Raw genomic sequence first — 27,487 nt, 5'->3', positions numbered from 1 at the left:
GGCCGAACTTTTGGCATCTGTGGCATTGAGGAACCCCCTCGTGACACGAATGTCATCATAATTATTTTACAGTAAAGCATACTGTCCAGGTCGTAGATGCCCCTGGTGGCTGACATTCTTTTAAGTGCTACAAGGCACATACGGTTTCCCTACCATCCCTTGTGGTCAGCTTTTTCACTGACGCCACGTCATAGCCTAGTGAGGAGAGCTCCTCATCCACTTCTTCGCAAGTAGCCCCAAAGGGGATACCCCGGACCACGACTTTAAGCTCCCCTCCTTAGAGAGCTGCTAAGTGTGGAAAGCGATGTCCTTCGAGTGCAAAAAGCTCTGCACTTCCCAGAAATCGCCTTCGCTGCTTTAGCCTTATTGAGAGCCGGTGCTCTTTGTGATGAGGCAACGTGGGTCAGTCCAACCATATTGGCGGGATTTTCTTCCGTTTCTCGACTGATGGTTGTGAGGGGGTTTCCCCTGTAACTTCCATGGTGGCGGCTGCTGTTTCCGGACCGCCATCGGGTGTGATTGGCTCCAAGAACTCAATGCGGTTACCAACGTCTCGCGCTTGGCACTTTTCCAGGCTCCCAAGGTTCCGCCAGAAATTTCCAGGGATGGAGAATGAGGAGGTGATGGGCGATTAGTCGCCATTAACCTAAATTAATAAAAAAAATATTATATCTAAATTTAAACACTTGTATAAGTTTAAATTCACAAAAATAATAAATTAACTTATTTTAAATTCCACCAATCTTATTCGTAAAATCTTATTTTTAAATCTTGGCAAAGGTACAATACCTTCTGGAATAGGAGCGGCAGATTTCTTTGTCAAAAAGTTGACAGAATCTGTAAAGGGGAGTCATCGTAACATAACTCTTGACACAAGCATGCCACTTGCCACAAACCTTTGCAGGACCATCAACTCACAGTAATTGGCATCATAAAAAAGAACAAAAGGGAGTTGCCCAATGAACTTATCAATCCAATATATGGTCACAGAAAGGTCAAAAGTACAATGTTTCTTTTCTTTTTTTTTTTGACAAAAACCACACAGTGCTTTCTTATAAAGCAAAAGAGGTAAAGCACGTGACATATTTTTCAATAGCTCATGACGAAGAGTGTTGAACAAAAAGAGAAAAAACCTACTGCTCAATTTGCTCTTATGAGAAGAGAAGAATGATGCAGACATACTGTATTATGTAAATAACCTATATGTGGGGAGCACCAAAAGAAGTCATGCATAAACTGTCTGTAAATAATATCAAGCATTTACTCATTTATTTAATATATTGTTATGTTTTATAAAATTGACGTTTAAGAATGTTTAACAATGAGAAGTAAAATGTTTTGTGTAAAAAGTGTGTTATGTTAAATGTGGTTCTGGGTTTTATTTAGACACCTGATTGTTACTTTTATATTTTTCTTATCTTATATTATTGAATAAATATTATATAATATTATTAATTAATAGATAATATAATATACGTTATAGTAACATTAAAAAGTTATTCTCCTGAGAAAACCACTTCTTTAGCATGTATATAAATTTTACATGTACTTAATAATTAGGTATGCATTAATTCAGTTAGTGTCCTAGGGTTAAATGTAATACTTAATCACACTTAAGAGTATAGTTAGAGTTGCTTAAGAGCTTAAAACTAGTTAAAATAATGGCATGACATCCAAGTAGATGCATTCTCCATGCTCCCATTGTCTGAAGAAGACTGTAATCTACTTCAGATAAGAATAATTTTTTTCTAACTTTCACCTTAAATTAAAATTGTTGTATTGAATTTAAAAAGTATTTTTTTAATTGCAAAGTTATGGTTATCAAAATTCAAACATCTAATATAGTAAGAAATAAGTTCTAATAACTAATAAATACTTTCTTGAGTAGATGGAAAAATCTACACTACAGGTAGTGTAAACCTGTGAAGTCACAATAGTCATGTTTTAAAAAAAACTGTGTCTATAAATCCACTCATCTATGTTCAAACTGGTTTTTAATTTGCAGTGTACCAGGAACAGATATTTCAGAATGTAGTTTGCATAATCACAACCCACATTTGCAGCAAACAAGTTCTAGCTCGCCAAGTTTCAGCAAGAAGTGTTATAACAGCATGCATGCAACGAAGCTAGAAACAATATCAGTTGGATGTTCATACTCTAAATTATCTTCAAGTGGATTTAACAACTATGACACTCCAAAAGCAGTTGTTCAGACTGAAAAAAGAGTACGTATATTAACTTAAAAATATTACTTACGTGCATTTCAGAAAATAAATTAAATCTTATCATTTTTAACTTTTGCACACTGTGGTCTGCCTTAATACCTATTTACACTGAAACATTTACACTCTCCTAGTATACTGAAATATTTCAGAGATTTGGAATGTCTTTGTCCATGACAGTTGAGGATATAAACTATATATAACTGAACAATTTTAATATAAATTAGATTTATTTTAATGAAATTTTTTTTAACTCACATCAAAATATTTTCAGTCACTTTTACAGCTATCTTCAGGGACAGTCACTGAATATTACTGTAAAACAATGCAATTTTTATATATCCTTAAAAAAATAATATTAAAATTTAGGTTAGTTGTCATTAAAAGCCTTTCAGTTTTAACAATATATCAGAAAAAAAGAATACTACAGCATAAAATAAATTAAACTAGGACAAAACACAAATGATAGAAATATGTTTAATGAACTGTATTATTTTTCACTGTCAATCAACCTTAAAAAATTACACTGAGTTGACCATGCAGTTCCCTTTTGAGTGATCCTCATATCTAAAAAAAGGCCCTGTTAGGTTAGTCATTTGGTTTGATTGATCTAATAAGAATATTACATGATGTATTTTCATGTGTATATGTGTGTGTGTGGGGGTGGGGGAAGGTTTAATAAAGATATTCTAACATTATAAAAGTGAATATAATACAATCTTCTACAGAGTGTACAAAATATGATGCAACCATATGGAAGAATGTTTCCTTTTTTTGTCGTAGGTTTAATTGAGGAAAAATGGATTACACAATGCAGCAGATAATATTCATTGTCTCCTGATAATTAGATGTACAAGTTATGCCCAGACCCAGAATGCTTTTACAGAAAAGTATGGTGTGGATGCACCAAACAAGTCCTCCATCAAGTGATAATAGTGGCCACATAGCACTGAGCAAGTGTTTAAAGATGCATCTGTTCAGAATTCATATTTTTACCTGCAGACCCTGAAAAACGTGTAGATTTCTCAGTGGTTCTTGTCATCTGTAATGCTGATGGGGAAGAACTCAATGATTGGTTCTGGTCAGGCATGGTTCAGAGAGAAATTAAGCGATGTGTCGCTGAAATTCCTCAACAAACATTACAAGAGTTTAAGAGCATGTAAGGTCATATTCAATTATGTAAATTGCATAATGGAGACCACTTTCAACAACTATTGTTACTTACTCATTTTACCTTAAGGTTGGGTCACTTTTTGAACACTCTGTAAATCAGGAAAAGAAGAACATTACCTTGATGATTTATACTCTCTGACCCAATCTTTCTCATAACTATGATCCATGCAATTGCCCAAGGTATAAAAGGAATCAGTCAGATGGCTTTCTCTGAAATTATCAATATTTGTTCTATAGTCAATCCTTGTGATAAACAGAGTTAAGGTGTCACTTGTAGAGCTTAATATCACCTTCATTTAAATGGGCTTGGCTTGCTGAAAAAAAAAGAAAATGGATTTGAATGTAAAGAGAAAAACGACTTTACTCTCCCCTTTCCATAGTATGCTTAACAAGGGATTTGTTTTTTAAAATGATTAAATCAGCTTCTGGAGTAACTGCTTCAAGTTATGGTTATTACAATTAACAAACACAAATACAGATGTTGTTAACATTCAACTGATTTTAATTCAACTGTTAATTATTAAACATCCAAACATATTTGCCTCAGATTCACACTGAACAGAATTACTGGATTTAGCCACAGAATGAAAACCTGGATTATTATTAATTCTTTATTTTAAAGGATTTTAATACTTTCATTTATTTATTGATTGCTTCCCAAGAAATTACTTTCTAACTGATATTTTTAAGAACATAAAATATTCATAAAATTTTGTTTTTTAGGGCTATAAGAAATGTTCAAAACATAGTCAGAATATATCTACAGTTTCAGCGGAAGAAAATTATGATACACCACGAAATATCAGAGAAAAATCAGTTACAGCACTTCAACATCAATATTCAAATTATGATACCCCTCCATCAGCTCATCAAATTCAGTTACCACTTCCAGCCAATACTCATTGTACAAGGTCAGTATTAATATAAAGAAATTTAACAGTTAAATCTAAGAAAAAGATTAAACTAAAATTCATTTTTCTAAATATTGAAACCAACTTACATTTTTAATTCATTTATAGTTTTCAAAATTTATTGATAAAATTTCTAAAAACAAACAAAAATGTTTATGAAAAAAAGGAAACAGTTTAGGTGCAATGTTTAGTAATGCTGTAATGTAATTAATAGTAATAAATTGCAGAAAATATTATTTCAGCTATCGATTGATTTATTACAAGCTGAAAGAATCAAACTTAATTTTACAGTCATTGACATAGTAATTAATCATCAATTTAAATTAGAATGATTATTTTATTTGGTAAAAAAATATTTTGGATAAAATAGTTGTGAACACTGTAATTTGTCAACTATGTGTCACTCATCTGCGAATAAGTATTGTATTAAATTATCCAACAAAGATATATTATATAAACATTCTAAGTTTGTTTACACTTGTCTTGAAAAAACAAATGAAGAGAAGTTCACTAATTTGTAAAATGCACTCAACAGGAGAAAAAAAGTGCAAAATAAAACTGAATATGTTTCATTCAAAATCTTGTTTCAGATCTACTGTTGTAATTATATTTGAAAAAAACTCTTAATATCAGCTAAAAGATAATTAATTAACTAGCCTTTCACTTTATTACATTTCTATATATGAATAATAATTCATTTAGTCAACATAAATAATATTCTCTTGTTCTTGGTTAGTCTTCTTATTTCTTAAATAATTGAAATATGGATACTTCAACTTTTGCTAATAGAAAGTAAATAAATGATTTTTTTCCTCAAAAATAAAATTTTAACTAAATTTATATATTTCTAACTTCCCCTATGTATCAACTTGCACTTTTTCCATTCTTATAATACAAATAAGTGCCAGTTCATATTACTTATCTAAATAAGTAATACCAATTACCAGTTCAACTAAAAACCACCTGTATAAAATGGTGTAACGAATAACTACTTCATTGTTAACTTAATTCAGCAATACCTGACATCATTTTTGTGCTTAAATATTTTGCGTTTAAATATAATATATGTTAAGTGCTTATTCAGTTAAATTTGAAAATGCATTCAGCCATCTAATAAAGGCATTTGCATGTTAAATAAAGATTTATCAAAATACGATATTCAATTATTTTTTTAATATTTATTTGGCCATGATATAGCCACTTTATTTTAATGATGATTACATGGAAGAAAGATGCAAAGCCCTACTAGAAATAAATCCCACAATCAAATCATTAGAACTAAATAAGCTAATCACAACACCAATTGGCAAGGCAGTTTACAAGAAAATCACTGAAAAAATAAAAATAAAAATACATGATATTTATGCATTACATTTTAATAATCTGACTTCAGGATAGTAATGGAACATGAAAACTGTAGGCTTCTGCTATGTCCTTGCCAGAGAATATTTGGATGGATTCCATTTCCTTATTGCTATCGAGGGTATGGAATTGAACACACAGGATCACAGTTTTGTAAGGTACATTTTATTTTAAAATAAAATATAATAATTATCATACTTTTGAACATTAAATTCTATTGAATTATCATATTTTAAATACTTAGTAACAAACTATTAATGTATTTCACTTAAGCAGTAGATCTTTTACAGAATCAAAGTATCTAAAATATTATTGTAGCTCATCCAGGATTTAAATGCAGTAAACTTTAATCTGACTGATTTGTTCGGGTTCAAGATATGGTTGGTTACCAGGAATGTTGGACAATAAAATGTTGTGAACGTACAGAATAAATTTTTAATATCAGTCTTTATAATAAACTTACTTACTTTAATGTATATCTGATTTTAGAATTAAAATTTCAGACATACATTAAAGTAAATATGGCATTAAGATGAAAGTCAAACTCTGAAATATACAAAACAAGAATATTTTTGAGAAATATGAAAATAATTAAAAATATTTAAACAAAATAAAAAAGTGAAAAGTCACTTGAAAAAGAAGACCGATATTAACAAATCCAGCCAGTTAAAAGTAACTCATAAATTTGGGCCTTTTGAAATATACAATTGCATTCAAGTTTTGAATTTGCTACCAGTTAAGAATATAAACACATATTCCCTCATATTTAAGGTATGTCATGTTTTTAGATAAAAAATTTTAGTACGGTAAATGTTTTACTTTATATCCAACATAGCATGCCATATTGTTAAAATAAATACAGAATGTCCAAAAATTGACACAACCTTTTGGGAAAATTAGTAAATTACAATAGTTGTTGAAAGTGGCCTCCATTATACGATTCACATAATTGAAAATGACACTGCATGCTCTTAAACACACGTTGTAACATTTGTTGAGGAATTTCAGCAACACATTGTTCAATTTCACTCTGCAACTCAGAAATGGTGAGAGAAGAGTTTTTTTTAAACAGCATCCTTTAGCTATCCCCACAAGAAAGAAGGGGATAAATCAGGAAACTGAGAGAATCATAACTCATTTGAAATCACTTATCGATGAAAACACTGATCCAAGAAAGTCATAGTGTTGTTGGCTGTATGAGCCGTAGCATTGTTCTGCTGAAACCATGTATACTCTAGCCAGTTTGCAGATATAATGTTTACTAATTTTTGCACCATCTGTATGTAGCGGTCAATGTTTACTGTGCCATGAAAGAATGTCATGAAGATTCGCCTACATGATATTGCATACCAAATACCCACTTATGTCCATGCAGAGGAGACTCGTGCAGCTGATGTGGATTTTCCATACACCAAATACATGAATTTGTGCATTCACGTATCCATCAAGGTGGAACCAAACCTCGTCAGACCATAACCTGTCATCAAGTTCTTCCCCATCTGGCGTTACAGTTGACATGAACCACTGAAAGAAAGCTACACGTTTTTCAGTGGCTGCAGGTAGCAACTTGTGAACAACACGATTTCTGTATAGATGCATCTTTAAACACTTGCACAATGCCATGTGGACACTACTGTCACTTGATGGACTTGTTTGACGCATCCACACCATAATTTTCTATAAAGGCATTCTGGATCTGAGCATAAGTGGCTCATCTAATGTATTAGGAGACAATGAATATTCTCTACTGCATTGTGTAACCCATTTTTCCTCAATTAAACCTGCAACAAAAGAAGGAAACATTCTTCCATAAGGCCGCATCACTTTTTGAACACTCTGTACTTGTAACTATGGTTTTTATACATTTCTTTTCATTATAAATAAAAAAGGTAGATGTTTATGAAATTGTAAGCCATGATTCTATTCTTTCATATCAGCTATGATAAGACTAATGTTATTTTTATTATTATTTTCCTAATGTGTTAGTTATAAACTATTCAACTAGTGAATAATAAGAAGCAACCCCCTCCTTGGCCCAATGAGATGAGAATTTTATATATGACATGTAAAGAAGATGAAGTCTTGTACAGACTCAGGACGACTATTCCTGAGACATGTAGTTAATCGAACCCCAACCACCAAAGTGCACGAGTACCACTATCCACTAGCCTTTGTTTATTTTATTTACTGTTTTAATATATAGAATTCATATAGATTTCAGAAAAAACTACTGTAAACTATTCAATATTAACCCTGCTCTGCTCACAGTATCATGTATGAAACAAATTAATTGAAAGTCAATTTCAAATAAATAAAAATTAATATTTTAACCTTAAATATCTTTATTTTGCATTTGTTACACCACATTATTATATAACCTTACTAATTCTGTTATCTCTCAATCATTTTAATAAAAAAATGTATTTTGGAATAACTGTTTTTCTTTTTAAAGCATGCTGGTGTATCTTGTTTGATGACTCTTTGCTGTTCAGTTAATGTTATAATATATTTTGAAACTGTTTTAACTAATTTGGGCAAGATGTTGTAATTCATGCAGTTAGTCATAACAGTACCTTAGGTTTAGGTTATGTTAACATGTATTACTTAAAAAATTATATAAATAATATAATTGAAAAAGTGTTATTTAATAAAGGTTTAGAGTAACATATTAACATTTAGGAATTATGATGGCATAAAATCTCAGTCAATGCATTTTTAGAAGAAAATTTAAATATTATAAACCCTCTAACTCTTTGTAATCAATTCGTCAAATGTTACTGATAATGTATAACAATATATAAGACAGAAAAATAAAAACTTATTCTGTAAAGTCTTATTTTTCTGTCTTACAGAAAAATAAAAACCTTCAGTTAAATGTGTCTGAAATTAGAGTGAATGTAATGTGGTCCTTTTTCTTGTACAGTGCCACCCTAAAAATTATTACTTTAAAATGTACTATGACAATCATTATGCTTCTGTGTCTTCAGTTCTTCATTTAGCAAGAACTTGTTCTTGGTAAATAGTTCTTTATTTAGAAATTTTGTTTTGGTGGAACAGTAACAATAATTAGAATACCCAACTATAATCTATAGAAAAATAAATAAGTTTCAGAGAGAGAGACTTCCTGTAAGTTGCTAATGCACGTGTTTTTTCCAAGGTAATATGGAAAAATAATAAGGCTGATATATTTACAGCTACTTTAATTAGTTAGCAGACAATTAAAAAAAAAAAAATAGCAATTCATAAAAAAATTGAATAAATTAGTAAAATTAAAAATTTCATGTACAAACATTGTTAATAGCATAAGGTTGTATTCTTTTACACTGTGGTATAACAAGGTCACAAGTGAGTGGATTTTTAAGAAAGATTAATGAGACATTATAAATTTAAAATGAGAATGGATAAAGCCACAAATGGTGCATATTTTTTTCATTTAATAGATCATGAAGTATGAATTAAAGAATGACAAAAGAAACTTCCAATAGCTGAATACTATGCTAAAAACAGAAAAGAGAACACATTTAAAAATATCTTTTATTGGCAGAATATAGAATGGAAGAGACAAAGTCCTTATAAAAATTGGAAATTATAAACCAGTAAAACACTGAAGGTCATTTAACATCATAGAACTGGTAACTGAAGAAAAGAACCGGCTTCTAATGTTCCACCAGCAGATTTTCAGACTCTTGTGCAATGGCACACATATGTGACGCCAAAATACAAGAAATTAACTTATTACTTTCCTTGTGTTTAATCAGAGATAGACATGTTAATCATAAATAATCAAGAGTGTCATTTGCATACGTCAACTTTAACAAAGATCTCTATTGCTTAAAATCCCTATAAAGTAATTGTTTTAAAGAATTTCATACCTATAATAATTTTAATTGTAATATATTTTTATTAATCACAAATCTCTGCTAAGTTTGTATTAAATTATTACTAATATTATATTTAAATATTTTTACTGACAACAATTTAAAATTTAAATATTATGTATTTAAAAGTTATGTTATTAATTCCTTTATTTCATTAAAAAAATTAATTTTTTTTAAACATGGAGGAACTAAAAATAAAGAGATTATTTCTATCTGAAAAAATTATTTATTTTCAATATTTGTTGCAGATTAAGTTTGGTTAATTCAGTTTTTTGCATTATCTAAAAAACAGTTTTACTGAGACTATTTTTTTCTTTAAAATTAAGTTATGTAAACAGTTGAAGAGGATTAAAATGATTTAAAATCACATTGCTTGGAAAACTAGATAATTTACTTATGGATGTCTATATTAAGCTTCCAGATTTATCCCCTTACTCACTTTCTGTCATATATGATTCAAATTGGAAAACTGACTTCATTTAATTTTAGTAAATATTTTTTTAATTGATTTATCTTGCATTAAATTTAATAACTAAAAATATTTTTTCAGTATATTTTTAAAATGTGAACTGTATAGTTTTAAAATTGCATACATGAACTCCTAATTGGAGAATAATTTTATTTTACAGGTACAGCTTACTGATGAAAAATTAAAGATTAATTCAAATCATTCTTCTGTTCAACTGAAGCCAGAACCAAGTAAATCAGGCAAAGGAGTAACAGTACATCAAATGTCTATAACACCAAGAATCTGCTCAACAATCACTCATGATACAGCAGAAAAGAAATCTACTAAACTAAAAAGTCACAATACAGTTGCAGATTCAATGAATATCAAAGAAACAGAATCACCTGAAAACGTATGCGGTTCAGTTCATTTAAATTATGAAAATATGGAATTTGCTGACTCATTAAAATTTTATGAAAATTCAAGAGATCTGATTAAAAGAACAGGAGTAAAAAAAGAGTATCTAAATGATATTTCTGCTAGCAGTACAAACTTAGATGAACAAATGAAAATTAAAGAGAATACTACAGATACTATGAAATCCCTTTATTGCAGTAAATGTGGACATGAATGTAATGAAAAAACTCAAGACAATACAAGATTACTAAAAAACGGAAGTGAAAATATTAGACAAGATGATTATACTTTAATGCGCCCTGATGAATTTAAATCTAGAAGAATGTCAAAGAGTGGAGAATCTCTGAATCAAATGGAACAAGAAACAAATGGTCACAATGAGTATTTGCATATGTCACCTTTAGCAAATTCTGTCTCTGTAAGTAAAATACAAACAGCAAGTGAATCAAACTCAAAAAGTATAAACAATATTCCATATTTTTTTGACAGTAGGCCTGAAGAATTAAATTCAGTTATGAGAGTTCCAGGCAAAGCAGTTCTCTGTGTAGAAGAATCACCTAAATCAATGTCAAATTGTTATCCAAAAAGAAATTTTAAATACTTTAAGGAAGAACAATCTCAATCACATCCATTAACTAGACAAAGGTCGAACTCTATAGACTGCAGTAGGTATTCTGAAGAAAAGTTATCCCAGTACTTTAATGTACGAAGAGAGAAAGATGACATTAGACTTTTAATTAACAGCTTACAAGGGAAAAATTATGATAATATGAGTAATGGTGCACATAGTTTGTTATCAATGATTTCACAACAAAAAACAGTTTTGAATAAACAGGAAATAGATAATAGAATTTCAATAGATGAAAAACAACAGAAATGTAAAAAGGAAAAGAAAATACAATTTTGTGATAATGTGACTGATTGCCTTAGTTTCTCATCACCAGTACAAGTAAGGAGATCCTCCAGTGTTCCTTGCAAATCTGGTAATCGTGATTCATCTAGTTCTAATGACTCAGGAGTTTCTACAGGATCACCAAAATTCCAAAGAGAATTAGAACAAGTACCAACAAAAGACATAAATATTCAGCAAATCACAAATCAAGGCAATTGTTTGCATTCCTCACTGCCTCGTAGATCTAAGAACATTGATCCACTACAGGAGCTTTCATTTCAGTTTCAAACAATTAAACCATATCCAGATTTAGAGATTTCTGCTCCTGGAGATATAAAGGATACCTTTAAAGGTAATTTTTTTAGTTTGTTAATATGTGTTTTTATCATTCATATATCTATACTAATTTTATCACTACCAAATGTTTTGTTAAGAAAAAAATAAAAATTATACTCTTCAACAACCTGATGTATAGAATAACTTATGTGACAATTGTACCTTATGTTTCTTATATTCTTATTTAGTGTTTTTTATACACTTTCGTGAATGTGTGTACTCATTCATAGAAAGTAAAAAAGTAAAAAAAAGGGCACTTCCTGATTATTGTCTCACCTTTAACAGCAATAGATAGACATTTTTAAGAGAATAATTAGGGATGTAGGTTGTTCATCTCGTTTTCTTTTTCTGTGTTTCATGCACCGTAAGTTGTAATATATTCTCATATTTTCAGCTGAAATATTTCTTTGTCAAATATGCTTCTTGATTCTTTATTAAATAAAAGCTGATAGGGGAGAAATGGTAATTGAAATGGTAATATGAATAACAACATAAAACAGTTCTGAATAAATAATGGAATTCTTATTTATGAAAAACAACAGAAAGGAAGAAAAACACCAGTTTAAGGAAGAAGCATTCTTTATAAATTTAGTAATAATAATTCTTCAAGTTTTTTTTCACAACTGTAATAAGAACAGTAAACCTTTTAACCTTTTATAATGTTTACATATCGATTTTAATGCTACATTACTATGCTTCCATTTTTGGCTACCTAGAGTTCAAAAATATATAATATTTTTGTGAGTTGCACAGTACCTATACTAAACTCCAAGTCAGGTTCTGTACATCAGTGGAAAAAATTGCATTGATTATACCAGTAAGTTAATCTAATTAAGAAAGGTTAAGAAACTTTATTCTACTTGTAGAAGCATTGCCTCTTTTCAGTCTCTAAAAGTATAATTAACTATATATTCTTTACCTATGAAATTTCTACCCTAAATTACCATATAAAATGTTGGTTTTGTTAAATATTATTTCAGGTAAAATTTCTGTTTTACTCATGGAATTAGGTGTAATAGTCACCTACCTTCTTTTGGTGAACAATTCAACAAATATGAATAGTCTACCTTGAACCTTCTTGTCCTGAATAATATAATAGGAATCTAAAGACAATACTTATTGCTTATCACTACTTTTATCCGATAACCTTGAAAGATTGTTTTATCACCAACTATCAGTCATATTTACTTACTCATGTAACTGTTGAGAATAGATATGCCATTATCAGGAATGGTCTGCATCTCTTATAAAGTCACTATAACCATTTCATTTATGACAAACCCATATAATACACATGATTAATAAATATAGAAAAAATAGACTTTTACTTATTACAGCTAAAGATACAATAAAGAATAAAAAAATTAATTTTGGTTGTTATTAAATTTTAATGTTATTTAAATGAAATGATGATAAAAATTAAACAGATGTTTAATGAACCAAATCAGAAAAGATAGAATTACCCTTTCTGATTTGGTTCTACCAAACTAATTAGCTAATTAGTTATTAGCATTCCATAACTTTTTTTTTATTTATTTAAATATGTAGAACTCTAACATGGCACAAGTTCAGAATAGAGTCAAATTTATATTTCTTATTGTCATAATTTTTAAGTAAAATAATAAATTTCATAAAAACATTATGATCTAAACATGAAATCACTAAATAATAAATCAGAAGAAACTTGGGTATTCAATCATAAAACAGTCTTTACTAAACTCATTTCTTAGCGTTACAGATCTTACTTTTCCATTTTATGTGTATACTGCTATTAATACTATTCATACTCCATTTAAATTTTGTTAACATATCAATCACAAGGTCTTACTTAACCTGAAATACAGAACAGATATTTTTCCCTATACTATGTCAAATCTAACAAATGGTGGAGGCGGGTCTTAATTTCAATTTATTTGTAAGAGCACAACAAGTGTCATCCCAATATTGTCAAATTCTCTGACGATTATGTGACATATTAGTGACTGGCCATCATTCTTATTTATATTTCTTAAGTCACTACAGATTATCAATCTTTGTCATCACAAGTAATTACACTATAAAAAATATTAAAAGGAGTAACTCAGTTCAACTTCTGTGTCTGTAGCATTTTTAACAGTAATTTTATATATATATATATAAAACTGTGTGTGTGTGTGTGTGTGTGTGCACATGCATTTTATTATAAATCAATTTTAATTATATTTTTTAACCCCTAACATTATAAATACTGCATTTTGTTCTTATATATATTTTTTGTTATTATTAAAGATTAAATGGGAATGTTTATAATAGAATCAGTTTAACTGAAAACAACAATAAAAATATTTATTACATACGCATTCATAAAATGTAAATAAAGACATAAAATATTTTGGCAGTTAACCACACATTATAGTAATAACTATTAATTTTCATGGAAAATTTAACAATTTTTTTAATGTTTTGAAAGGCTTTATTTCTAGCTTCCCTTTAATAAAAATGTAAGAATTTAACATAAAAATAAAGATGCACGGATTTCTAAAGGAATAAAGGAATGCACGTATAAAGGCCTCTTTTATACTGCTGAGAGCACGATGTGTTCAAACGTATCACGTGCATGTTCGAACATGACGCTCTCACAGCGAATATTATACAAGTAGACCAAATTACAAGGATTACGTACACATCAAATTGGCCCCTATAAACTTCTCATGTTTGTACACTTCATATGCGTGTTTAGACCTGTCGGTATCAAAGCAGCTAAATAGTTTTACTTAGGTTTCATTGTATCGGAGTTGAGGAGGTCGCGAAATATTCTTTACATTTTTTTTTTTTACTTTACGTGAGTCGTGAAGCTAAAAGTGTTGAGAATCACTGCTTTAAAGTATTTCAAATAGGAACGAAATTGATCCACTTCAAACAAATCCATTTGCTGAATGGTTTTGTTGATGAATCCAATATTTTTATTTATCGTTGATACTTAGGAAGTTAAAACTTGTATTTCAAATATAAAGAATAAACACTCAACGGGTATTGATGGAATTTCTGCCAACATATTTAAAGAAGTCGCAGATGCTACTAATGCCCATTACAAATTTAATTGATGAATCCTTCACCAATAAAGAATTTCCTACCTGCCTTTTCAGTTGTTACTTCTCTCCTTAATAAAGTTTCTGCACTTAATTTACAAAATTATAGGCCAACTTTGTCATTGTCCTTATTACCTAAACTATTTGAAAAGATTATGTAAAATAAACTTTTAACATCGCGTAAATAACAAAAACATTCTTTTCTTAATTTTTTTGCGAACTCAGTAAGTCATTCGATATGGTTTGACTTTTATACCGACAAAAAAATTTAATAGCTATGGTATCAAAGGAACCAACTTACAATTGTTAAATTCTTAGCTTACCAACCGTAAACTGGCAATGGAAATTTCATTTTTGGATAAGAATACATATGAGAAATGTACCTTGATGTACAGGAAGTGAATTCTGTATTTCATGATGCAGAATGCGGAGTGTCACAAGAAGTGTCCCCGGTCCCTTGCTTTTCTTATTGTTTATTAATGATATGCCTCAAAATCTTGAACAATTGATTGTTTCTTTCTTTTCTTAGCAGATGACTAACTTGTATTTATAACCGAAGACAATTATTTGAAAGGACTTAAAAATTCTACATTAACAATTCAAAAAAAATTATTCACTGAATTGATTGTAGCCATCTAACTTTAAATATCTTTGTATTCTCATGTAGACGTAACTTTACTAATCGCGTGAATAGATTTCCCTCCCATGATAACGATAGTAGTATTTCTGTTCGCCGTAATGTAATATTTTTGTATTTTGTTAGGTGATAAATTCTCATGGGATGATCAAATTGGTCTCTTTAGCAAGAAAATCAAATCGAAACCGTGTTTTGCTTTTAAGCGTCTTAATAAAACACTAAGCTTGTCGTCGTTACTAAGAATTTATTATGTTGTATTGTACTCCCATCTGAAATCTATCATCTCTTGCGGTTTCATCAAAAAGGCAGAATAAATTTTCAAGGTGCTAAAATGTACTGTCAGATCATTGTTTGGAGCCCATAAGAATGAATCGCGCAGATCTATATTTAGAAAACTAATTATCTTCATTGCGTTTATATTTATGAATGTAAATGCTGGGGCAATTCCTTTTTTTTGTCCTTTAAATAGCATTTCTACTCATTCCTGACGTAACTGACAATATTATATACCGATCAGAATAAAAAATTTATTTACTAATTTAAATTTGGCGTATCCTCGTTCGTGATTCATTACTACTACATAAATTTAATTTTTTTAAATAAACATAATCAAATTATAAAGCAGAGAATGTGAACTTTTTTAAATTTAATAATGTTAATCGCTAAAATTCTAAGCATCAGTTTTATATATTATTTTATTGATAAATTCACAATGGCTTAATTGTTATCTTCTTGTTTTTTTTTAATTTTCTTTATTTAATTCCCGAGATGATTATTTGCATAAAAATTATTTTAAATAATTTCGCTTGACCTATGTTAAAAAGTTCGTATCATAAAATTAATAGCTTTTCTCAATAAAAAATTATTATATTAGTTGGATGCAGTCTTTTGTGGATAATTCACTGTCAACTGTGTTAGGCATCATTATATGCTAAAAAATATTTATTAACAACACTAGTAAGCAAAGAAGTTCATGACAGCGTTAAGAGTTGCTATTTTTAATCCACAAATACAGTTACGGAATACGAGTAAAAGCAAAAACTTTCATTTTTTTGCTAATTTTCTTTGTTATAATATATACGTTTTTGCCAAATTCTCCAGTACCAAAACAATACAGTAAAGCAAGCAATAAAAATTCATAATTCACACTGTTGAAAAAGATGTATTTTTATTTATTTTACATGATCTTGTTCGTTTAAGAAATCTTTATTAATTATTTGTCAAAATAGTGTGTATTGTGCGACAGTAAAAGAACTGTCAATAACTCATTAATAATTTAAAACTTTCCTCTGTGGATTTACTCTAGACTAATAATAATGACCAAAATATGCAGATCAACAAAACGGATGAAAGAACTAAACGGATCTACTAAACTTCTCGGACCTGAAAGGTCGAGACGCTACTACTGGCGCCGCGGAAGTCAGCGCAACCTGTTCAACTATTGTTCACCTCCCACGACCCAATGAGTTGAAGATTATATTTATGACATACCAGTGAGGTGTATAATCTTGTACAGTCTCAGGCCGACCATTCCTAAGACACGTGGTTAATTGAATCCTAACCGTGAAAGTGCATCGGTATCCACTACTTAATATTCAAATCTGTATAAAAGCAATTAATTTTTACTAGGATTTGAACCGCAGAAGCTTCGATTTCGAAAATCAGCAGTTAAACAACTGATCTGCGACGAGTTAATCACTACCCACCACATTATAAGGGATAATAACATATAATAGAATTAGGTATAAAATAATTAAATAAACATGCTAAAATTAATATAGTCGCTATATTGTCCTTATTGACTTCAAATTATAGTCGCCAAATTGTCACTTAATTACTTCTTGTTTTTTCTAGGTTATATTTGTTCAAATACAACAGTGCTAGCACAAGATTCGCGAAGTACAAGCAGCGCCACATCTGATATGTCAGACTATATTGAAACTCTTTCCCTTTCGTCTTACAGCTCGTCTGACACTCCTGAAAGTTTAAGGTAATGTACTTTTTTCGTATTTTCTACATTGAGATTCTACTACCTCAAATTAGATTGTAAGCTACGTTGATGTTCTTCAATGATTTTATAGGTGAACTTCGCAAGCTTCCCACCACTTTTGAAGTTTAAACTATAAACTGACTCAATCGTTTGGACATCGTTAACTCCAATCGAAGCACATCATCCCAATCTAATCCTAACACGCTAGCCCCTTACCGTAGAATCTTTGTATTTTCTATAATATTCATTTGTGCACGCAAAATTTCGTTTGGAATAGATCCTATCTAAAGTATTTTAAAAAAAATTGGGTGAAAAATAGAAAGTTTTTCTTCATCAAGAAAGATAATGAATAAAAATTGTTCGTATGTACTCGTTTCGAAAGAAGTTATCGTCGAAACAATTTTTTACCAAAACCAAACCGGCTTGTAATTTCAATGTTTTTCGATGGCATCCGTTTGTGCACGAATAGTTCTGTTACTGCATGATTCTATAATAGGTAATCGATGAAATAAATTAGAGAGATACGACATGCTAGCTCTACCGGCCTTTTTTCGATGCGAAGCATTTATTCTCAAAATATGTCCGATATGCTGCCTCGTAATATAAGATATAAAGGAATCTTTTTTACACAACTCCTCTTTAGTTAAGTTTTTCGGATTTTTTTCATGCCATTCGTTTGTGCACATTTTACATAACAAATTTTTAATTGCCCTCACTCTTATCAAAGGATATGAAAGAATCCTTGTTTTGTGGGCATAAACGTCACTGGTCCTTTATTCACTTTTTTAGTCATTTTTATGTTATTCGTTTTCTTATATTATATTTTCATTTGTGATAAAAAAAAATGTTTTTTAAAATAAATTATTTTTTTTATTGTTGTATAATATCGGCTCCTCCTTTATGTTTTATTTTTGCTTTCTTTTAATGGCATTCTCTTGACAATCGACTCTGTATATATACATTTTGATTTTACTGATGAATAATAGTTATTGTGGAGTAGTTATGTGTAAAGAAGTTTACATGGAATTTGAATCCCACTTTAACACTTTCATTTTCTAAAATTAACATTTTTCTTCAGTTCCTGTTGTGTATAGACTAATGATTATTTTTGTTTTGAATGGTTTATTTTGTATTTTAAAAAAATATATAAACTATTAAGTGCAAAATGACTTTTAATTATGGAATGAAACAAAATATTTTTTCACCAATTGTTTGTCAGAATCTTTGTAAAAAAAAGAATTGCTATCTAATTTTATTTCTTGAAACGTTATTTTACAAATGTGACATTTATCTGGAAATATGTTTCAGATAAATGTTCTGATCTTCAGGAGTTGATAAAAGTCCCAAAACTTTAAATTATTAATCATCTGTGTAAGTTTTTTATTGAAACTGTCTCCCTCCATCTCCACCAGCAGTTATGCAAAACAAAATTGAACTGGTCTGGGATCAAAGTTGGGTATTAACATACCCATCCTAAGTATAGCTTTCTCAAAAATTAAAATAAATTTAAATTAGTAACAAGTTTTTAAGTAAAGATTATTTGAGTACAAGATTTGATTTATTTAAATTAGATGTCCATTACTTCTCAAAACATTTTTTTAATGATACTATTAACTGAATAATATAATAATATTAATGAAGCAAATATTCATTGTATTATTAATATGAGTTATATTAATTATTATTAACTTTGAGTTGTATTAATTTAAGTGTAAAAATATTATATAATAACAAAATTAGTTGTTTCTAACGATTTGATAATCATTACAATAGATTAGGAAATGTTGCATTACCATTTATTTATCTCATACCAAAGCCTTTATTCTTTATTAACATTTCTAATATTAATTTTTAACCTTCATTTAAAAAAAAACAAATTTATTTTTTATCATTTAATGGACCACTTACTATGGCAAATTAATTAATATAACTAAATCAAGCAAACTATGCTTATGTATTTGCTTACTAACGTCATTTACTTTGCTAATCATTGAAACAATTCAACAGTTTAATATTTCCAAAGTAACATATATTTATTTGAAATTCCACAGTCATAAAAAAGGAATATGATTAAAAAGTATTAAGCTACTATAATTCAGACCCTTCGCTATGCAATTTTGATCAGGAGTAATTTTGTGAAACAAGCAGTTGCTGCCATAAAGAATGTCTCTGTTTCAGTACCATTAACTAAGAATTAATTATTATGTACTACTGCTCTGAACTGGATGCTAATTCTTTAGAATTTAGGTATTGCAATACTTAATATTTTTAAATAAGAATATCAAATTTAATTTAGTCTTCATGGTATTACTTGCAATTGCCCTACAACCTTTGCAGATTTAAGATTAAAAATATAACTGCATATATAGACTAAAATTCATGAAATTATATTAAGACTGTTTAACCAGTTACAACTCCGTCTAATATATCAGTAATAAGGTAATATAAATATATCATTAATAAGATTAAAATTTCATGGAATATTAATCAAAATATTTTTTTCCAGGTTAAGTCGTAGTGCTATGATAACATTAAAACCACGATCAGGAAAAGAATATCATAAAGTTGACCGCTGCATTTTAGATATGGACTCAAAGGTAAATGTTTATAATAAATTTCCATTCATGAATTTTTTTGGGTCCTGGGCAAGTTAGTAAACTGCATGTCTTGACAACCTGTTAGTTCCACAAATACTGGGAATAGTTTAGAAAATAAAATAATGTATATGGAGGATAAATATTAATATTCAAAGCCGCATATAACAAAACGTTTCTATGACGTTATTGACGTTTATATGACACATAGATGTTTCTATGTCTTATTTTACAAATAACACAGATTCTTTGAGAGAAAGAATAAAGACATGGTAGAGGTCAGGCGTGTTTCTGTCAGCTTGTTACCAGTGTTCTGTTATACATTTTCCTGTTTGTAATTACTGTTCTGTATTCTGTTACTGTTATTTTGTTTGTTTTGTTTAGTTCTGTTTAATTTTCTGTTGTATTTAGCGGACTAATCTTAATTTAATTTTATTCTTGTAGTTTATTCTTGCACTGCTAAGGAAAGTTACCCTTAGCAACCATAGGTTAAGGTTCAGATTTATATTTTTTCTTGTTAACTTTAACTATTTTGTTGTTATTTGGGTTTAACTGCCCTTATATATTGCGTTTGGAGTGAATTCACACAATTTTGGTGGTTTTATATTCATTTCACTTGAGAAACTGTTTATTTTATACTTTGTCTGTAACAGAGCTCCTTGGAGTTGTTTACATTTTCAATTTTGATAATTTTGTTATTGTGTAAGTTAACTTTTGCGTTGCCAACAGAAGTTTTGCTGTTGACAAAATGTTCCATACGATATCTACAATAGATGATTTTCAGTGTGGCAAGGGGCATGGTCCGGCCTCTGCGAGTGACGGAGAAACTGAGAGGAGAGGTTGTCCCTGCAGGCTGTCGACTAAAGGCAGCAAAAGGACAGGTCAGGTGAAAGATGCGAATTCATCGATGGATGTTCCTTCTTTTTTATGGTAGGATACCAGAGAAAATTTACAGAGCATTCGACGTGGGGGTCATTTCAGAGACTAGATCTGATGATTCGCTGGAGATTGGCGGACATGAGTATGATTATGATGGGGAATTTGCATCTTTGCCAGGAGTGTCACATGAAGACTTTCATATCTGCACATCTGAGAGACAATTGCAAGAAGTGTGGAAACAGAAGTTGAGCTCTTCTCCTAATAAAGAAGACTTGAAGAAGATGCGGTTGGCTGATGAGGGCTCAAGGTCACCAACGGAGGTTGCAGGGGTTGAAGCGCCTGACCAGGTGTGTGGAGGGTCAGCTGGAATGGAGTTAAGTGATGGGGAGACATGTTCAGCTGAGGAGAACGAGGAGGAGGCCCACACTATTTGGGCTATAGTGGAGGACATACTTAATGATTTTAGGACTTTGAAGTCACTAATATGTCATAATCCTAAGACAAAGTTAGAAATCACTGATAAAGAACTTTCCTTTCTGACTTGCAAATTTAAAGAATTACATGAGATATTCCCATTAACCAGGACCCCCATTGCCCCTCGGTAGACAGCTGAAGTTGGAACACAAATGGATAAGCCCAGCAGAACAGCGGTTGTGAAAGAAGAGATACTGAAGAAGTTAAAGGAAAATGTTATGCATGAAGAAATCATGGGCCTGATCTCCACAAGGTGGGCAAATGATCTTTTCTGCAATATGGATATTAAAATGGGTATCCTGTACCTGGGACCGGGACACAAGACGATAATGGTCCTACACTAAAAACAAGACAAGAAAAGCCTGTTTGCCAGGAGGTATGTGATGGTGTTCCACGCTTAGGTGATATACTTAATGAGGGAAAGTTGGTCTCAAGCAGTGTTCTGAGAGATGCTTTGAAAATTAATATTCTACTTGGAGGAGCAAAGGAAGTTACTGATGTGGGTGAGACTTTTGTGATCATCATAAATCTGGAAATGGAAGAAATGAAATCCCAGATTACTAATCATACTCTGCATGAAATTTTGAAGATAGAGTCAAAAACCCAATCCCTCTGGACATAATATTGGGTAGGACAGGGCACAATGCCTCTGTGGCATGAGTGGTAGCATCTCGGCCTTTCACCCAGAGGTCCTGGGTTTGAATCCCGGTCAGGCATGGCATTTTTCAGACATGCTACAAAGCATTGATCTCATCCTCTGTGAAAAGAAATGCTTAACTGTGGATCTGGAGGTTAAACAAAAAAAAAGAGAAAAAAAAGGGCACAAGGTTAAGCAGCTATTAAATAGAATTAGAGGAGAGGGTCACACAGACACCAAATAAGACTGAAGTGGCTACAAGAAAGATAATTATAAACAAAGAAGGATTATCTTATGTTCAACTCTTAACGGAAGTCAAGACCGGAGCTGGAGAGACAATGTCTGGAGCCATCATCTCAGCGAAATGACAGGTGAGGCAGGAGAGTGGGCCTCAAACTGAGAATAAAATATGAGGCTAAGGCCTTATCAGATTGCATTCAGAAGACCCTCCAGGGTGCAAAAATAACTCCCAGTGGTAAGCTAGATAAACAGCCCTGCAGTACATATAAGAAATTTGGACTACAAAACCAGTAAAGATGAAGTGGTGAGAGCAGTCAGGGAGGCCCTCCCACCAGAAGAACAAGCAGAGGTTAAAGTTAACTCCCTTAGACCGATCTTCAGACAGTCACAAAATGCGACCCTACCTAGGAGAGCAGCTAACCACTTGGTGGTCGGAGGAAGAATCTGCATAGGATGGCAGTCCTGTCAGTTGCTACTGAGAGAGCAAGACTCCAGGTGTTGCTCTCCAGGGGAGCAGGACACCGAACTTCAACTTGCACTGGCCCCGACAGGTCAAACGTGTTCTTTTTGTCTGGTAGGCCTGGACACAGGGGACCCTGAAGGTATGAGTAACGGGGGGACGCGGCGGTTTGCCGGCTCTGTGCAACGCATAGTCGGCAACCTAGCTTAGGGACGGGAAGGGCAGCCTTTCAGCTGAGGGACGTAGCGGTCGCCCAGAAGAGGGGGGCAACTGCGTCTTGATGAGGCTGGAAGGACCCCGATGGGTAGCCGTAACTGGCAAGACAGGGGGGCAGTCTACAGCCACGACACCCTGACATTCCTGCGCAAAGCCTAACGGCAGAGGCCAGGGATGTTGGGGGTGTTTAAAAAAGGACATTAAAACAAAAAAAAAAAAAAAAAAAAAGGCCTGGACACAGGAAAGAGCAGTGTGCTGAAGTAGACCACTGTGCATGGTGTGGAGGGCCATTGGAACAGGAGTTGTCCAATCACAAAATGAAATACCTTCTGTTTAATGCTAACAGGTTCAGGGACGCCATGGACATCTGTTGGGCGACGGGCCAGAGAGAGACTGTGGTTGTTATCCTTGTCTTGGAACCCAATGTGATGGCGGTCAGGGGACCACGATGGTTAGTGGATCAGGCTTCAGGAGTTTCGATCGTCTCCCGATAATAGACACCATCTTGAAAAGTCATTATCTATGGTGCGATTATTATCCTTCCTCGTGGCGATTTGAACGACTTGGCGAGTTTCGCCAAGAACTTGATAGCCATTAACCCCTTTCCACCGTGAAGGTCGATCGGTAGGTGGCCGCCAAGGCTGCGGGTTCCGGCTTAGGATCCCATGGTCTGCATGAGTGCGGTACCTACTCGTGTTCAGGTGGCATTGCACGAAAAACCTGTGGTAGCCTCTGTTTCGAGTTGTGTAGGGAAGGCGTTAACTGGAATTGCACGAGGAGAGCACGTTTGCGAGGGACGAGCCAAGTTGGAAGGGCGTCCTCTTGCTAAGTCGAGGGTGGCTGATGACAGCAGTGTGGTGGTCTACCCTGAGCAGGAGGTCTCTGGTGAGAAGCCTGTAAAGGTGAACTCCGGGTCCATCAGTTTAGGGCGGATTGAGGAGATGCGGGCCGCATGGTCCAAAATTTCCTCAAAGAAGGAGTCGCGTATTACAGTCGAGTTTCGACAGCTTGTCGACTTGTACCTGTCTGAATGTAGCTCGGCGGTTACTGAGCTGGTGTTAAAATGTGAGAGCCTCCAGGAAGCTAACTGTGCTTTATATTCAGTCATTGATCGGCTATCGGGCAAGGTGGACCAGGTGGTGGAAAGTGTCAGGGACTTCAAGCCGGCAACGAGGAGGGTCCTTGGTGAGATCTACACTTCTTTGAAACGGGTGGAGGAGACGATAAAACAACCTGTCTCCTTCGCTGCGGTAACAGCTGCACTTGGGCCTAAGCGGATTAGTCCCCCGCCGTCAGCCAAGGTGCGGGCTAATAAAATTAAGCGGGCCACCGTTAAGGTGGTCTCAGTAACGCCTGGTCCGGGGGCTTCGTCTGCAATGACGGAGCTGACCCTGAAAAATCTCCTGGACCCGCAGAGAGAAAGGTTCCAGATCTCCCGAGTCACAAAAACAAGGGATCATGGAGTGGCCCTGGAGGTCATAAACGAGCAGCAAGCGAAGCGGCTGCTGGAGGCCGAAGTTCTGAAAAAGAACGGGCTGAAGGCTCAGTTGCTGGCCTAGCGGAGGCCACAAATATTGGTGTACAATTTGCCAAGTGCCAGTTTTGCCAGTTTTGGCAGAGGAGCCCAAAATCCTCAAGGCGATACACAGCCAAAATCCAGCATTGGATAGGGCTGCCGAGGACTTCCTGAAGGGAACCAGGGTACCACGGTCTCGTTGGGTGTCTTCCGGATGCCTCGTTTTCTGATGAACAACTGACCGTCGTGCGAGTCACGAGGAGTACGCTCGATATTGTACTGGTGTCGGGATACTTACAGTTTGGATGGAGTATCAATGACTTGGCAAAGTTGGGGCGGATTCTGGACGGTCTACCGGGCATCAGAGTGCTGGTTGCTCTGGACGCTAACGCCAAGCCTTCCGCCTGGGGTTCACCACTCACTGATCCCAGAAGCGCTGGTCTCGCACAGTTTGTACCTCTAATTCCTTAACGAGGCAGAACAACCGCCGACTTTCTCTTCTGAACTGGAGGAAAGTTACATCGACGTCACCTTGGTGACGGGCGATCTGCTTAGGTGTAAAAGTAGTTGGACTGTATGGCACGAGGCCTATATGAGCGATCATAGACTTATAACCTATGAGGTCGCTTATGGTGGCGGTCTAAGAGCTCCAGATTTGGGTCGCTATAACCTAAGGGGCCTGGATCAGCACTAGCTGCGGCGCGAGTGTGCGGCTGCGGGGAGGTCCAGTCAAACGAACATATGATGTTGACTGCCCAGCTCTTGGGAGGAGCAAGAACTCAGGCCATCCTGAAACTTAGAGGTCAAGGGGAAAATTGGCCACTCATAAGTGGCGAGTCAATGTGGCGTGAGCCGCATTGCGGACCGTGATGCCGTTCCTTGATGACGTTGCTTTGTTCAACCAGCATCAGTAGTTTATTTAAGGGAAAGACTACTACCTCACTACTGTGGGAAGCTACCTGAGAGTTATGGCTAGCCATCAGCCAATTAAAGCTCCACGTGCTTTAATATTGGTGGACAGGTACTTGCTGGTATTCAGCGACCTAGGCGTGGCAGTGAATTGTTGTCTTGACGACATAAATTTAGTTTATTGAATGTTACATATATTTTTGTAGTTGATGGGGTGCACCTACCCATTTTAGAATATATGACAACTGAGCGGTGGGACACGAAGCAAATGGTGTGTGGCACCATGCTTTGTTCGCTCACACAATTTGGTTAGCTCTAGGAGCTAGTTAGGACACCGGTTGCTAAACTGATTCGAGGCTCAGTAGCCGTTTTGTGGCACAGACATTCGGTCTTCTGCTTTAGGGGGGACCAAATGGGGTGGTGGCGGGAGAAGTGCCATGCAAATCAAAATCAAATCTTCCTTGTGGCGACAGAATTTTATGTACCTTGTCCCAAAGGAGGGCAAGGATTTGTCCTCACTATCCAGATGGCGTCCAATCACAATTGGTAATTTGTTTGCCAGGTTCTTCAGTGGTATTTTAGAGGGTAAGTTGCGCACTATTGTGTCCCTCTCACTGGCTCAACGTGGGTTCATGTCAGACAACGGTTGTTATATTAACGTCCACTTGATGGATAGAGCTATCCATAGAGGAAAGAAAAGTCACCTGTGTGCTGCTGTGCTTGACATAGCCAAGGCGTTTGACTGCATTTCACATCGACCTATCTTGCAAGCTTTATGTGTTCAGGGAGTTCGTAGTCGACAGGTGAGGCTTATTGAAGCAATATATATCAACTGTTCTATTATATTTAAGGGGTGTAGTGGTTTTGAGCTCCCCTGTGAGGGGTGTGAAGCAGGGGGATCTCTTTCCCCCCTACTATTCAATGTAGTGTTAGATCCTCTGATGCACCGCTTGCAGGAATTGCAGAGCATACAGTGCATGCGCATTTCTGAGATTCATAAAAAATACTGAAGCACTTACTTTTCCTCAATGCAACTCATGAAAAGAGTGAAATTATATAAGTATTTTCATGAATTAACACATTAATTGTTAAATTTAAGTATACTACCTCCACTGTAAGTTGAGTCATGATACAAGCAACCATTATATTGTAGCTTGTAAGAATCGATGGTGCTGTTTAGCACCAGTTGTTATAGGACTCATTTTGACTGTTCATGTAAAAAGCGCTCAATCTTTTGCAGAAGTATTACTACTTTGTTGACTTGTGTTGTAACAGCACATTCAACAGTGGAATATATCCAAGTTGCCTTCCATTGTTACTCCTCTCTTTAACAAAGATTCTCCAATCAATTTATAAAATCAAAGACCAATTTTGTTATTTTCTAAAGTATTTGAAAAATGATGAAAAATAGCCTTAAAGCATTTCTTGGAAAACATAATACATTGAAAAGCTTTCAGTATGGTTTTAGACCAGTAAAACCATTTTCCAGTATTTAGAAACTATTTAAATAGTACAGGTAAAAAGACTTCATTTAACATTTTTTGAGATCTCAGTAAATCAATCAATTTAGTTCCATATTGGAACTTAGGGACAAACTTAGTAGCTATGTATCAGAGTTGTTTAGAATAGTCATACCATACCAACAGTTGAAATTTCACCTTCTGATTAGAATACAGGTATGAAATGTAGATTGTCACTTCAAAATGTAAATGTGATTTGCCACATGGAGTGCCCTCAATCTTCTTATAGTTTATTAATGATCTTTATCAAAATCTTGAATCATTCAGTGTAACTTTCTTTGCACTTTAAAACTGTATCTACATCCAAAGGTAATTATCTAAAAGGGCTAGATTAAAAGATTATTTACTGGATGAATTGTAACCACTTAATTTTAAATATGCATTGTAGTTCATATGTAACACTGCTAATCGCAGAGAATTTCCAACCATGACAATGATGGTATTTCTGTTCATCATATTGTAAAACTTCTGGTCACTCTATTAGATGACAAATTATCTTGGGAGGATAAAATTTTCATTTGCAACAAAACCAAACTGTGCTATTTTGCTTTGAAGCACATTCTAAATAAAATCCTTAATAAAACTCTACGCTTTTCATCAGTATTAAATACCTATTATTTAAATATTATGTTTAAATATTATTCTTATGTATATTTCCATCTGAAGCACAATATCATCTTTAGGCTCTCTCAAAAAATAAGATTAATT

At 33.2% G+C, this 27,487-nt stretch overlaps 1 protein-coding gene across 1 annotated transcript in view; it reads left to right on the top strand.

The window, feature by feature from the left end:
• Positions 1-27,487, top strand: part of LOC142317791 (uncharacterized) — a 316,560-nt gene that overhangs the window by 278,997 nt on the left and 10,076 nt on the right. The window contains exons 10-15 of the mRNA XM_075354339.1: positions 2,006-2,225; positions 4,119-4,306; positions 5,700-5,826; positions 10,176-11,655; positions 17,199-17,334; positions 19,841-19,931. Coding sequence (XP_075210454.1) covers positions 2,006-2,225; positions 4,119-4,306; positions 5,700-5,826; positions 10,176-11,655; positions 17,199-17,334; positions 19,841-19,931 — 2,242 coding nt within the window. The remainder of the gene's footprint in view (positions 1-2,005; positions 2,226-4,118; positions 4,307-5,699; positions 5,827-10,175; positions 11,656-17,198; positions 17,335-19,840; positions 19,932-27,487) is intronic.

The sequence above is a fragment of the Lycorma delicatula genome, chromosome 1 (assembly GCF_047948215.1).
Source record: "Lycorma delicatula isolate Av1 chromosome 1, ASM4794821v1, whole genome shotgun sequence".
Taxonomy (NCBI): Eukaryota; Metazoa; Arthropoda; class Insecta; order Hemiptera; family Fulgoridae; genus Lycorma; species Lycorma delicatula.
This window is presented reverse-complemented; position numbering and strand designations above follow the sequence as displayed.